Source organism: Petaurus breviceps, unplaced genomic scaffold (genome assembly GCF_028583685.1).
Source record: "Petaurus breviceps papuanus isolate PSGF00001 unplaced genomic scaffold, PetGlider_PUasm1.0 37, whole genome shotgun sequence".
Classification (NCBI taxonomy): domain Eukaryota; kingdom Metazoa; phylum Chordata; class Mammalia; order Diprotodontia; family Petauridae; genus Petaurus; species Petaurus breviceps.
Genome location: NW_027186296.1, coordinates 40,321,600 through 40,337,277, shown reverse-complemented (window position 1 = coordinate 40,337,277; position 15,678 = coordinate 40,321,600). Strand labels below are relative to the sequence as shown.

Sequence of the window (15,678 nt, the reverse complement as noted above, 5' to 3'; positions counted from 1 at the left end):
GAAGACTGTGCCCATATAAGACAGTGAACTTGAACTTAAATGATGTGTGTGTTCTAACTGATTTGCTGACCAGCAATTCCCCACCTCTCTCTCTCTCCCCTCAGGCCTTGCTATTCCCTGAGACACAATATTGAAACTAGGCCAATTAATAACCAATCAGTGTGGCCATTATCCTCTTATTTTAGGAAATTGCCACAGCCACCCCAGCCTTCAGCAGCCACCACTCTGATCAGTCAGCAGCCATCAACATGGAGGCAAGACCCTCCACCTGCGGAAAGATTATAACTCTCTGAAGGCTTAGATGATGCTTAGAAATTTTTAGCAATAAAGTCTTTTTAAATTAAGGCATATAAATTTTTATTTTCGATATAATGATATTGTACACTTAATAGACTATGGCATAGTGTAAATATGAATTTTATATGCATTGGGAAACCAGAAAATTTCATGTGACTCACTTTATTGCAATATTTGCTTTATGGTAATGGTCTAGAACCAAACCTGCCATTTCTCTGAGGTATGCCTGTACCTGTTGTAACAGGAATTTTCTTTCTTTTTCAGTAGGGGTTGGAGGAGATGTGAGGGAAAGAAAGTGGATTATTAAATGTGAGGGAAAGAAAGTGGATTGAAAAACATAAATATCTAGTTTTAAGAAAGGAAGAATTAAGCATATCCCATGGGTTTGAACATTGGAGAGTGGGTGAATGGTGGGCTTGCTGATGGAAATGATGAAGTTCGAACAGTTTAGAGAAAAGGATAATAAACTCAATTTTAGATATGTTGAGTTTGAGGTGTTAGAGGGACATCCAGGTAAAGTTGTCCCACAGGCATTTGGAGATACAGGTTGGAGATTAAGAAAAAAAGATCAAGGCTGGAAATAGATTTTTTTAAGTGAATTTATTTTTACCAGCAATTATTACCTCCACTAATTACCTCCACTGCCCATTGAACAGTTTTTTAAAATGAAAAATGAAACCTTTGCAAAAATATACATTTTCCAGTAAAACATTTTCACATTAGCCATGTCCAAAAAATATATGGTTTAGTGCGCATTATAACTCCATCATCTCTGGTGGGAAGTGAGTGGGGTTTTATATGTTCAGTTCTCAGGACTCATGATTTTCTGGAATTCTAATCTTTCAGAGTTTTTCTTCATAATATAGTTGTCATTGTATAAATTGAGGATATATATTTTGAAAGTCAACAATAGGGGTGATAGTTGAAGTCATGGGAATTAGATTACCAACAAAGAGTTTAGAGAGGAATGAAGATCAAAAAAAGAACCTTGAGAAACTTCACTTGCAGTTAGGACTAAAAAATGATTGTCCCTGGAGCCAAGAGAATATCCTTTACATGGAGGAATTCAGTTGTGTTAACCCCTACAAAGGAATTAAAGGTTGAGAATAGATAAAGCCATTGGATTTGGTGATTAGGGTAGGCTTCAGGGACCTTCAGAGAGCTGAGTAGAATGGTTTTAAGTAGAAGTCAAATTACAAGGGGTTAAAGAGAACAGTTGGTGAAGAAGTAAAGTCCTGGAGTGTAAAGTACTTTTTCCAGGAAGTTTAAGAAGTCTGATAGCATAAAAAAGGTTTTGGGTATTTTTTGGTTTTGTTTCTTTTAGTTTGTGGTGACTTGAGCCTCTGAAGTTATATAGGAAGGAGTCAGTGAAGAGGGAAGATAAGAAAGAAAGGTTAACTTGAAATTCTAATATAAAGTGGCTCAGTAGAGTAGGTCTTTTTCTTTGGGGTACTTGTCATTTGGGACACACTAGTATTCATTTTGTAGCCAAAATGTAATTCTGTAAGACTCAAGGGAATACTTGGACAGTGAGTGATTCATTACAGGTTCCACTCTTAGTGAAATAGGAGAACGTTGCTCTTTCTTCCTCGTTTATTCAGGGTCTGGCTCAGAGTCTTTCTCTTCATCCCAACTCCTGCCTTTGGAGGCACATCAATATACATGTTGATGCTTCCTCAGTTAGACTAACTTTTACCTACTTCCTTATCTACTTAATTCCCATGACCTCGGCTCTCCTCAGAAATGGACATATCATTGATCTTGCCATCATTCAGAAGTGTTTTACTATCTGATCACAAGCTTTTACCATTTCTATCTTTCTTTATGACCCTTGCACTAGTTTTCAACTTTAGATTACATCCAGTCCCTCCACCCTTGATTTCTTTTACAGACCATTGCCCCTGCTTTATCTATACTCTCTTGTTCTCTCTCTCAATCTTCCTTTCCCTGTCTCAACCCCTTGGTAAAACAGTTCAACTCTACATTATTTTCTTTACTCTAATCCAAGAGTTGTTTATTGGTATCATGGGCCCCTTTGGCAGTGTGGGAAAGTGTATGGACCCCTTCCTAGAATAGTGATTTTAAGTGTATAAAATACAGTGAAAATCATTTATATGGAAATGTAATTTTTGTCCTATCAAAGTTCTTAAGACTCCCCCAGCAAATCTTATCCAGAGATACCTTGAGGGTCTGTGGACCCCACTTAAGAGCTCTTCCTTTAATCCCTTGCCCTTCTGTGACGTACTACTGCCAGTCATACCTTGACAAATCCCAACCCATGACTTCCCACTAACTTCTTCACTTTTCCTTTTTCCTATTCATGTGCTGCTTAAAGGAGCTGGAGAAAATCATAAAGCTGCTGACTGGGTCCACTAAACATTTATATTACATAATCTCAACTGGGTCCTTTGCTGTATTAATGCAATCCTTTTACACTTCCCTCATTGATTTGTTATCTTGTTCGTTATAGTGGCTGTTTCAAACCTTTTTACCTCCTTAGTCCTCCCCCAGTACCCTACCCTCTCAACTGAGGAATTCATCTCATACTTCACCCCCAGAATTGATGTCATTAACCAAGAGATCTTTCTTTTCCCTCTTCCTTTTCTTACATCACTTAGTACTCTATTCACTGCGCCACCTAGCCGCCTCCTCCTGCTATACAGTCTTGCTTGAGTAATGTTAATGGGATTTAAGATCTTCCCTGCTCATTAACAGGCCTCTGGTGGAGCCCATTAACGGAACCTTGGGGAGGCTTGGGTAGGAAGGCTTTCACAGTTTTTGCTAATGTCTAGTTAGGCACTGAGTCAGGAGGGTTGTGATGCCTTCTGGCTCTGAGAAGTGTATATATATTCTGAGTTGGTAGTATACTTTGGGGGCTTGATTATGAGAAGGATCTTGTGACTCCACAGTCGAGATTCTGAGTATGTTTAGAGCTCCCTGAGTGCTCAGACATAAAGGCTCTCTCCATCCATAGATATATGTAAAGTGTAAAGTTGATTCAGGCAGTCAAAGCCCTATCTGTTGGTCTTTATTTCTGTGCTTGTATTTTCTCTGAAGTTCAGGGTACTGACTTTTCCCCTGAATTAATGAATATGATTAAAAAAGATTTTTGACCCCTTAAATAGCTATCTTTCCTAGTAAAGCAGATCTAAGAACTTGTGCTAGCAGCCATCCTGGGTATGCCAGTGTGGTTACTGCTACAGTTTGGTGACTCATTGGTTTCTATGGGTTCAAACATCTCTACATGGATGGTTCTTAGATCTATATGCCAAGCCCTTATCTCTTTCCTGAGCTCCATTTCCCCATTACCAACTGCCTTTTGAACATCTTAAGCTAGATATCCTAGAGATGTCTCCTCTGCAACATGTCTAAAGCAGACAGGTTTTCTCCGCAAGTCTTCCCCCTTACCAACTTTCCTATTCTTCCTCAGGATACCACGTTCACCCCAGTCACCTGGGCTTGTAGTTTCAACACCATTGATTCCTTATTCACACTCATTCTACATATCCATTCTGTTGCTGTGTCTTGTTTCTGCTTTTGGAACATACATATCTTATTCTTTCCACTCACACATTCGTTTCCTGAGCAAACACAGATTCTTCTGGTTTTAAGGTCCCTGTCCTAAAAAGAGACCCAAAAAGGTTTAAAGAACAGTTTCTAACACATCTAATATGGCCTCCTTCAGTCATTGATGCCTTTTTTTCCCATTGTAGTACAAAGAAAGGCTTAAGTATTCTAAAGCTGTCCTTTGGAAATTTACCTTGCTCCTGAGCATATCTGGGAAAACTGGTTTTATTCATGTATAAGGTAGTAACTTGAGGTCATAGGAATGAGGTTTAGATTCGTCAAAAAACTCTTCCATTATTGTACTCCAAATCTCTCTGCTATTTTAAAGGGTTTTTGTTGTGCTCTGTTATTTATTAATAATACATGCATCTTGTTGGATTATCCTTATGTTATATCCAGTAGCTGGAAGCTAGTGACAATGGGCTGTATAACAAGATCTAGTGAAATTGTGACTTATACTATACATCTTTTACATAGCTTCCCTTATACAGTATGTTTGGGGAAACTGTTGTCAGTGAATAAGACCAAAAGAATGTTCTCATTAGTCCTTTTCTGTATCTTCTCTTCCTCAATTGCTACTTAGCAGTACACACTTAGCCCTCACCTTATTTCAGATGCCATTACAATGTTTATCCTGTGTGCTTTCATATTCTCCTGCCTTTTTTTATCTTCTTGTATAATAATGACCCACATTTATAAAGTACTTAAAAGTTTTACAAAATACTTTCCTCACAGGAGCCTTGTGAGGTAAGTAGCTCAAGTATTATCAGTATTTGACAGGTGAGAAAACTAAGGGTCAAAGATTGTGACTTTTCCCAGGGTCTGTAAGCTAGCATGTGACAAAAGGATTGATGTTCAGGTCTTCTGACCTCAAGTCCAGTGTTCTTTTCTACCATATTACACTGCCCTCTTAGCATCATTGCCTCCTGGACAGTCCTCTCCTAGAGGGGAGGGGCTATTCAATTTTTTAATTTCTGTGTGTAGTGGTTAGTCACATTCAGCTGAGTGACCTAAAATACTCTTTTTGATTATCATAGGAGGAAAAGCGCATGTAAAAGTAGTGTAAAGTTTAATAACTGCAGCGGTCTGTCCCCAGTGGGTGTATTAAGGATTTATAAATCAGATATAGAAAATTCAGTAGACATGCTAGTTGTCTTTTCTCTGGAAAGTGGACCACCCTAATTTGTCAGAACAAACTTGCTCGGATTTTTTTAAAGGGATGTTATACAACAGATGACCCAATAAGTCTTTTTAGGGACTCAAACTGTTTTAACTTCAAAGCCTCTGTAACATGGTGTTGCCAGCTTTTGAAGTAAAATTCCTAGCTCTCTGCTCATAGTCTAAACAATACAGCTTTGTTCACTTTCAGAGTATTTTAGGGACACACCATAGCCTTGGTGTATCCAATCATTTTGTCTTTTGAATAAAGACCATGAACAAAAATGTGGCCACTAGGAAGAGAAGCCAGGATACAGAAATTGTGCTGAATATAAAACTTTACAACATTCCTACCTAGTCAGGTGAACCAGTGTTATCTCACACACTGTCAGTAATTTTCCCAAGGCCATATAGTAAACTGGGATTAGAGTTTAAATTCTAAGTTTTAATGCTTTATTCTTCACATCATCAGCATTTGAAAGGATAAAGGTCATCAGCCAAGTTTGAGAAATATAGTTGTATGTTCTTGTGAAAAATATATCTAGGTAGAGCCATCATATAGGCATACACAAATTACATTGTGCACTTAGGAAACTGTTGAGTGTGTTAGGAGATTAAGAGCCACAAGTATAGCAGCAGTAATGGCTGTTTTATAAGAATTGCTCATTTTGCTGGAGATAAAAAGTTTGGCTGTCTCAATGGTGAGAAATTAAGGAGAGTTATTTTAAGCATTGGGTATCCTACCTTCCAGGTAGATCAGTACTGTTCCTAATGGAAATATTTACTCAAACTGTTTCTTTGCTTTCAGAGTAAGTCCACGTCACTGAAGAGAGCATCACCTTCACTGATCACTAGCAACTCCCAGGAAAATGGAGTCCATGAAGAGCTGGACCAGGAACAACAAGACCTCTTTGCAGGTGAGTGTGAACGCTTCAAGGCTATTACACTAAGAGTTATTTTGGCCTTGTCTTCCTTACCAAAATTCTGACTTGAATGATAATAAAACAATACAGGATGTTGCAAAAATCTTATCAGCTCAGTTAGAAGTGAACCAAGTTATTTTGGAACAATTGGTATTTATTGAGCACCTACTAAGTATATAGCATTGTAGATAGAAACACATAGCACTTGTAAGATATATGTAGTCCATACCTTCAAAGTGCTTACAGTGTTGTAAAGGCAATATATAAGAATATGAAAGGCGTACATTGTAAGTTTGATAGGAAAAGGCTAGAGGCAGGAAGACTGCTTAAGAGTCTTTTGCATCATTCCAGATATAAACTAAGAGACTGAGTTAGAGTGATGGCATTTTAAAGAAAGGGACAAATGAGAGACAGTGCTAAGGAAGAACTGACAAGATTTGGTGACTGCTATCTTAGGGACTAGAAGGAATCAAGATGGAAAAATAACAAGATTTTCATCCTGACTGGGAAATTGGAACCTATAAGAGAAATTACATGTGGAGGGAAAACTGGTTTAGGAAGGTGATAGGTTTTAGAGAAACTGAAATTGAGGCAGTAAGTTGTCAAAGTAGAAAATGTTTAGCAAATAGAAATATGTGAGAAAAACTTGAAAGCATTATCACTTCCAGGCAGAGGTGAAGTTATGACAGGGAATAACTGGAAAGAATTGAGTACTGGGGGCTAAACCGTAGAGAATACCGACATTTAATGGGTAGGAAAAAGGAAAAACAAGTTGAAAATCATCAGAGATTTAAAGGAGTTATATTAGAATCTCTGCCAGGATTTTTAAGAATTCTCTAACCCATCTTATCTGTGGAACATAAAATGTTCTTGGGGGAGAAGTGAGAAAAGTTAATACCTTTGGCCTTTGTTTCCAACTTCCTTTGAAACTCAATGGAAAAAGATACTTAACATTCTTGGCTTTTGGTCCATGCCATTTATGTGATATTACCATACAAGAAAACCTAAAATCCTAAGTTTTTGTATTTGGAAAAGATTTGTTTGGATTTTATCCATTATCTTCTATCTATATGGAGGTATAGACAGGCTTTTATTAGGTATATACTTTTGATTGACTGTGATATAATGACCAAAATTAGAATAAATGGACAATAATTCTTAAATTCCAAAAAGGGGATGCCTAAATTAAAAATCCTACAGTCAAATATAAGTACAGAAACCTACTAATTTCTTCAGTGTCTGTGATGGTGATTTTGAAATTTAAGTAAATTCTCTGATCTTGTTGTTACCACTTAGTGTTTGTTGCCAGAGCCTCTGGGATATAGCCCTGAAGACTTTTAAAGGCTTTTATAGCATTCTTTACAAATTAATGAAAAAGAAAGCTTTATTATTATTTTTGGTTTTTCAGTCTTTTCAAGTAGGTTGTAGCTAGAAATTGATAGCAAATTAGAAGGCCTCTGAGCAATGCTCTAAGAGCTAAAGGTGTTCAATTGACAGTATTTCCAAATTCATATCCATACTTTGACCTAGGTAGTAATAATAGCATGTGGGTTTAAACAGTTAGGCTGAGGCAGAGTACACTAAGACCTAAATGGTTTATCTACCCTCAGTTTATTTTAAGTAGAGGGTTACTTGTTCCAGGTAAAGAATACCCAAATTATTCTGTCTTTATTTTATTTTTTTTTGCCTTTTGGAGGGTAATTGGGGTTAAGAAACTTGCCCAGGGTTACATGGCTAGTTTTTTTGTGTGGGTGTTAAGTGTCTGAGGCCGGAACCGAACTCGGGTCCTCCTGATTCCAGGGCCGGCGCTTTACTCACTGCGCCACCTAGCCGCCCCCTATTCTGTCTTTATGCAATTTTTTCTTTCCTTCCTATTTGACTCTTTTTGGCCCTGTAATGTATACTCTCTCCTTCATCTCCCCCCTTATAGACTAGATTTAGTTTCTCATGAGGCTGAAGGATGTTTTTCACAACTTTCACCAGGGGTTACAAACTTATTTATAGACATGATCTGCATTAAATGGCCTGAATACCATGTTAGGGTTTTATTATCTGAGCTACTGGCTAAAACTACAGGATCCTAGTGCTTGGTTTCTTTTTAGCACCAACTGAAAGACATTTAGTCCTAGGCCATAAGAGAACTTTTTCTTTGATCTACAAAGACTGAAAGAGAATATCTATTCAAGTAAGTGACTGGACCTTAATGGACATACCTATATCTACAGAGTATTTACTTTGTTTGGATTCTGGACTTAAAATTCCTTTATTTTAGTTTCTAAGTAGATTCATTTTAGTGCACTGAAATACCTGAAAACTCTCAGTCCTTTAAGTTTGAGTATACAGTCACAATCTTATATGTGTGAGAGAGAGAGAGAGTGTGTGTGTGTATGTGTGCTCTTTGATTTTGTTAGTACTCCCGGTGAGCTATCTCCTACCAATGCAGATTATTAATTTCTCTGTAATTTGTCTTAAATGATGTCTGGGCATTGAGAAGTAAAGTGACATACAACCATTACTTATCGAAGGCGGGGCTTAAACTCAGGTCTTCCTGACTCCAAGGACTGTTCTGTTTGATTTTCTCCAGCTTATATTTAAGCTATCTAGAATCAATGAAACAAAAACATTTATTAAATGCTAACTATGTGCCAGGAAGTGTGCTAAGCGCTGGGGATACAAAAAGAGGCAAAAGACAGTCTCTGCTCTCATGAAGTTTAAAGTTTAGTGGGGGAGCCAACAAGCAAACAAATATGCTGCTGCTGCAGTTGTGTAGTTGCATCTGGTTCTTTGTGACCCCACTTGGGGTTTTCTTGGCAGAGATACTGAAGTGGTTTGCCATTTCCTTCTCCAACTCATTTTACTGATGAAGAACTGAGGCAAGCAGTGACTTGCCCAGGGTCACACAGCTAGTAAGTGGCTGAGGCCAGATTTGAATTCAGGAAGATGAAGCATGAAGAGGCCAGACCTGGCACTCTACCCATTGTGCCACCTAGGGGGGGGGGGGGGGGGGCCAGCATATAAATGTATGCAAACATATACTATATATATGTGTTATATATATGTGTGTGTGTGTGTGTATGTATATAAAGAGCTATATACAGGATAAATAGGAAATAATTAATGGAGAGAAGGCACTAGAATTAAAGGTTCAGGGAATGAATCATTAATGGATAAGTGAATTTTAATAGTTAAGATTTTTTTTTCCCATCAAACATAGAGGGAAGCCCAGAGTTTTTTAACTTGATCCTCTGGGATAGAAATATTTCTAAAATATATTTCATTTCTGTCCTCTTAACATAGATTATACTGAGCAGATAACTTTGAATTATGAAGTACAGTGATAGCCTTAAGATCTTATAAAGTATAAGCTTGTTGACACTATATACAATGGCTCCAGGCTGTTATGTTTTTTGAGTTCTTATCTCATTTTTATAGGCTTTTAAAATTTTATTACCAATATCTTTCTGACTTTAATAGGTCTTCATTCCTCTTCTGATTTGCTATTTCTAATCAGTATGGGTTTAGAAACCATGTAACCAAGCTTCTAGTAATTAACACAATGTGTAAAATCTGCATATAGGCCCTGACTGGATAGAGAGGTTACTCCTGAGGAGAGTGCATGAGTGTGGACTTGGACATCTTTTTTGACTGCCAAGACCAGTTTTTGCTGTATTACAGATAGATAAGTTGTGATAGGTTATATTTAAGATAGTTGTGATATTACTTCAGGAAGCCATAACTAAAGTGACAATTATACCTTCTTTCTGATTTTTTTTTCTTTTTTAAATTAAATTTTATGCTTATTTTTTGTTTACATCATTCATTTCCACAAGATTTTGAGTTACAAATTTTCTCCCCGTCTTTCCCCTACCCACCACCCCAAAACAGCGATACCACTGTATATCCCTTCCCCCAATCTACTCTTTCCTATTTCCTCTCCCATTTCCACTCCAACTTTCCAGTAGGGCAAGATGGATCTTTATACCCCAGTGCCTGTATATCTTATTTCCCAGTTGCATGTAAAAAAAGAATATATATATTTTTTAAACATTTGATTTTAAAACTTTGAATTCCAGATTCTTTCCCTTCCTCCCTCATCACACACCCTTATTGGGAAGATAGGCAATTCAATATAGGTTGTATACGTGTAGCTACACAAAACATTTCCATAGTGGATATATTGTGAAAGACTGACTATATTTCCCTCCATCCTATCCCGCCCCCCACTTGTTCTATTCTCTACTTTGACCCTGTCCCTTTACAAAAATGTGTGCCTCCCCCCAACCTGCCCTCCCCTCCATCATCCCCCCTCTCATTCTCTACTCTCCTGTAGGGTGAGATACCCTGTTTAGTGTGTATATCACTCCCTAAGCCAAATTCAATGAGAGTAAGGTTGACCCATTTCCTTTTGCCTTCCTGTTCTTCCCCTCCATTGTAACCATTTTCCCTTGCCTCTTCTATATGAGATAATTTACCCCATTCTGTTTTACCCCATACATACATATATAAACACATTTATATTCCCTTCAACTATTCTCATACTGAGAAAAATTTCATAAGTTACAATTGCCATTTTTCCATGTAGGCATGTAGATAGTTCAATTTTGATAAGTTCCTTATAATTTCTTTTCTGTTTACTTTCTCATGTTTCTCTTGCTTTTTGTATCTAAATGTCAAATTTTCTATTCACCTCCGGTTTTTTCATCAAGAATGCTTGAAAGTCCTCTATTTCATTTAATGACCATATTTTCCCCTGACACATGATACTAAGTTTTGCTAGGTAGGTGATTTTTGGTTTTAATCCCAGCTCCTTTGACCTTCAGTATATCGTATTCCAAGCCCTTCCATCCCTCAGTGTAGAAGCTGCCAGATCCTGTGTTATCCTGATTGTGTTTCCACAATATTCAAATTGTTTCTTCTTGTCTACTTGTAATATTTTCTCCTTGATCTGGGAACTCCAGAACCTGACTATAATATTCCTAGAAGTTTTCTTTTTGGGATCTTTTTCAGGAGGTGATCAGTGGAGTCTTTCAACCTCTATTTTGCCCTCTAGTTCTAAAACATCAGGGCAATTTTCATTGAGAATTTCTTGGAGGATGATTTCTAGGTTCTTTTTTTTTTTATCATGGCTTTCAGTTAGTCCAATAATTTTAAAATTATCTCTCCTGGATCTATTTTCCAGGTCAGTGGTTTTCCTAGTGAGATATTTCACATTGCCTTCTATTTTTTCATTTGTTTGGAGCTGTTTAATAGTATCTTGATTTCTTATAAAATCATTAGCTTCCATTTGCTCCAATCTAATTCTGGAGGAATTATTCTCTTCAGTGAGCTTTTGAGATTTTTTCCATCTGGCAAATTTGGCTTTTTAAGGCATTCTTCTCCTCATTGGGTTTTTGGGCCTCTTTTGCCATTTGATTTAGTCTATTTTTTAAGGTATTATTTTCTTCAGTCAGGTTTTTGACTCGCTTTTCATGATTTTCTTGCATCATTCTCATTTCTCTTCCCAATATTTCCTCCACTTCTCTTATTTGGTTTTCAAAATCCTTCTTAAGGTCTTCTGTGGCCTGTAACCAGTTTATATTTTTCTTGGAAGCTTTTGGTGCATGAGTTCTGACTTCGTTTTCTTCCTGCCATTCCATGGTTTGATCCTTTTTGTCCCCAAAAAAAGGAATTCAGAGTTGGATTGCTGTGCTTGCTTTGCTTCCCTCGTTTGCTCATGTTGCCACTCAGTTACTTGACTTTTGAGCTTTTTGCCACTGTAGAACTCTGTTTGCAGAGAGGAGAGCTTTGTCCCAAATCGCTGGGGTTTTCTCAGTGGCTGGAGCTCTTACTTGGCTGCCCTCTCTGAAGTATCCACATGCTCACTGGTCACACACCCCAGGACCTCCACCCTAGACAGCAATCCAGATCCAATCAGGTTAAAGCAAGAACGATACCTTTCAGAATGGTTGCTTGCTCCCCCTACAATCTGTAGACCAGGAGCTCTGAAGCAGTCACACAGTTGTGGCCGCCACACCTCAGCCACTTCTCCCTCTGGGGCCAGAGGCTGGACCTCACTCCCAGACTCACTGTTCCCAAAGTTTATACTGACCTCTCACTTTGTCTTTGGCATTTATGGGTTGATAATTCTGGAAACCACCACAGCTACTGGTGATCTACTCTCCTGACATCCCTCTGGCTGGTGAGAGTGCCCTGGGGCTAAAACCAGGGGCTCAGGCGGGGTGCACTGTGATGAACCCTTCCTGTCTGCCTTCTGGACTGTCTTCAGGGGGAGATTTGTTTCTCTCTGTCAGTTTGTGGGTTCTGTAGCCCTCAAGTTTGTTTAGAGTCATTTTTTATAGGTATTTGAGGTGGTTATGGGGGGAGCACAGGGAGTTTTCTTGCTTCTATGCCGCCATCTTGGAGGAGGGTTCTTTCTGATTTCTACTACAGTCCTTTGACCACATAGAATTAGATCTGTGACTTTAGTTGTGAGGGGCATTGGATGTATTAATCTTATTTGGGAAAACCTCTCTATTTGTAGATGCCACAGTAGAGCTCTCTCTAGATAACACGCACAACCACCAGAAGGATGAGTTGGCCAAAGGAGTTCCTTCATTTGCTCCCCAAGAAGTCACAAATTCTTCGTGTAAGTCACAGCCAAAGAACTATGAGGAGGTAAGAATGTGGTCTTGTTGTTGAATTCTAGAATGGGCTGTTGTTAGTCATTCTAAACGTCGATCAGGAAGGCTCTGACTCTAAAGAAGGCTCTTAGTGTTGAGTACAGATGCTAGTTTCAGCAGGAAGGTATATTTGCCAAGTGTCTGTGTAAAGGCTTTCTTTTAGCACAGTAATAATTAGCATCTAGGATTGCTAGATGTGTGTTAGGCAGTTCAACTGTTTGATTTGGGATCAAACTTGATTTTAGATACAGCTTAATATGTGTGTATAAGATAGCTATTTTAAGTGTGGCATGCTAATATAAGGTAAATACAAGGCTAACATTCTTCTGCATTTTAATTCCCATGATTTCTTTTCAAAAAGCTGGAGGAAGAAGAACAGGAGGACCAGTTTGATCTGACAATTTGCATAACAGATCCAGAAAAGATAGGTGAGTACCCTGCATAATCCCCTTACAAAATGGGTGTAATAGACCAGAGGTATGAAACATGAAGCCATACTACTCCTCAGAACCCTACAACCTGATTAAAATGTAATTGGGAAATATTTAACAAAATAAATAAAAATGCAATAAAACATAGCATGACATTTTAAAACTAAGTCAGGAGCAGCCCACAGGGAGCCATTCACATGACTTAGTGTGTATCTTTTATTCCCCACCCCCCTTCTGTTTGAGTTTCACACTACAGACTATTTATTCCCATTACTGTGGCATGGAAATGTCTTCATTTTAGGAATAAGTAACAGATGCATCAAGGTGGAAATTTGGTCAGGTTAGGCTTTTCTGAGCCCTCTGGGGAAAAAATAAGAATTAAGTTCCTCCTGGCTTTGTGTTGTGTTTGAGGAGCGTATTCATAACTCTAGAACAGTGGATACTTCTCTTTTTTTACCCCCATTGCTTTTAAGTTTAAGTGCGCAGTAGAGATGTGCAAAACCTCACCCTCCGAAAGACACAACTGATACAAAAGCAAAGTGGCAAACTCCCTAAGGCAGTGTAGCACTTTAGCCTAGGGGCAGGGAAGATCTTTAAATCTGCATTTCCATTACAGGCAGTGGTTTCCAAACCTGATTTTTTCTTCCTTTACCTAAGCACCAAACTAGAAAGAAGGATTTTTAAATTCTAATCTAAATCTTCTTTTAATGAGCTTGTGACATTGAACAGGTTACTTTTATCTTCTCCGTTTCCTTATTCTGGTATCAGAATGTGTTCAGGCTAGAAGGGACCTTAGGGATCACCTAGTCCAACTCTCTTTTTATAGATGAGGAAATTGATGCAAAAAGATGAAGTCATTTGCCCACAGTTGCAAAGGTAGTTATTGATGTAGCTGAAACTAGACCCTAGGCTTCCTCACCCATAGTCTATTGCTTCTTTTTTTTTTTAATAAGCAATTGGGGTTAAGTAACTTGCTCAAGGTTACATGGCCAGTTATTTTGTGTGGGTGCCAAGTATCTGAGGCCGGAACTGATCCCAGGTATCCTGACTCTGGGGTCAGCACTCTTACTCTCTATGCCACCTGGCCGCCCCTCTAATGCTCTTTCTGCTAGACATCTTACAAATTCCATTGCCTGTTGCCTTTTTTAATAGCTAGTTTTCAATGATTATATCTCCTTTTTTGGTTCTTTAGTACTTTTATGAGCTAAAAGGCTAGTTTTAATGCCTTTTAAAACAGAGGGAAAATAAAATGGCACCTGGAGGATTGAGTATTCAATTGCTAAGATTTTTGAAAACTCTCACTTAACCCTGCTGAACATCTGTGGACATTTATAGAGATTAGAAATATGGATTAATGGGGGACAGTGGAGCAGGACAGGACACATAGATAGCATTTTAACTGTGAATATCACTGTGTTTTCTCTTCTGGCCCCAAAATGCTAACCTGAAAATTGAAGAGCGAGAGATGTCAAGTATTTAGTCAGCCTGAAAAACCCTCTTTCTTTCTTTTTGTCATTATTATTTGTATTACCTTTATTCTTTGATGAAAACCCTGTTTCTAATGGGAAAATATGTAGGTATCTCTAATCTAACAGCATCCCACTTTGTCCTCAAATGGAATTCCCCCAAGTACATAAAACACTTAACATACTACTGAAAATTTAGATAAACTTGTTGGTACTAGACCCAAGTTTTGAAGGGGTTAGTTAAAGGGTCCTAGTAAATTGCAAAGGAGAAGGGAGGTACACACACTCATATTTCCAATTTCTACAGGTCCCTGAGAATTAACTGTTACAAAAAGGGCAGGAGTGATAGAATTTTTCAAATGTTTAGTACAAAGAGCACTAGATTAGTAGGGAGGAAGCCTGAGGTCTAGTATGTAAACTCTATAGATCTTATTCTTTTATACTCACCTTCTTTCTAGCAGCTAATAAAGCTCATATCTAGTGGGTCCTTGATTTCTAGCACTATCAGTTGCCCAGAAAGCAGTTGCCCAAGACTGTTTTAAAATCTGAGGTCTAATCTTCACTGCTACACCTTCAGTTTATTGTGTTTGTTTATTCAGCTTGTGCTTCTCATTCTTCATACTTGATGGCTAAGTGAATTAGAATCGTTCTGCCCACACCCCACACCCCCCCAATTCCCTCTCAGATCCTCTGAAGCCTTGTAGACCTCTTGTCTCAAGTATTGTAAAATATCTGGGAAACCAGCTCAGGTGAATAACATTCATAATGGGCTGCTCCCCACACTCTCTCGCTCCCTTTTCTGGGGGGAGAAGGGGAGAAGTTCTCTTGGTTTTCTCCAGTATGTTATGCATGCACTAATAAAGCAAATGAAATTCAAAGAAAAATGTTACTAACTTTTCATCTCTTCAGTTCTTTACAATCTACAGCATTTTGCTTTCATGAAATTTGTATAGATACACTAAGAATTTTTGGTCATTTTGGAAAATGCCTGATGGGATTGGAGTTTGGGGTATATCCTGCTATGTACATTGTGAGTGGCCTTTAGGCATTTTGACAAAAGTTTGGATTTAGATAGATTTAGGACCTAGATTTGGTTCCTAGATCAAGAGATCTTAAAATTTTTTTGTGTAGTTTAGTGAAGCTTGTGGACCCCACCTCAAAAAAATTATTTTAAATG

At 38.1% G+C, this 15,678-nt stretch overlaps 1 protein-coding gene across 2 annotated transcripts in view; it reads left to right on the top strand.

Annotated features, from left to right (window-relative positions):
• SNX1 (sorting nexin 1) overlaps positions 1-15,678 on the top strand; it is a 56,511-nt gene that overhangs the window by 20,231 nt on the left and 20,602 nt on the right. For both annotated transcript variants that reach the window (XM_069098338.1, XM_069098337.1), the window contains exons 2-4: positions 5,831-5,939; positions 12,466-12,599; positions 12,966-13,032. In XM_069098338.1, the coding sequence (XP_068954439.1) occupies positions 5,831-5,939; positions 12,466-12,599; positions 12,966-13,032 (310 nt within the window). The remainder of the gene's footprint in view (positions 1-5,830; positions 5,940-12,465; positions 12,600-12,965; positions 13,033-15,678) is intronic.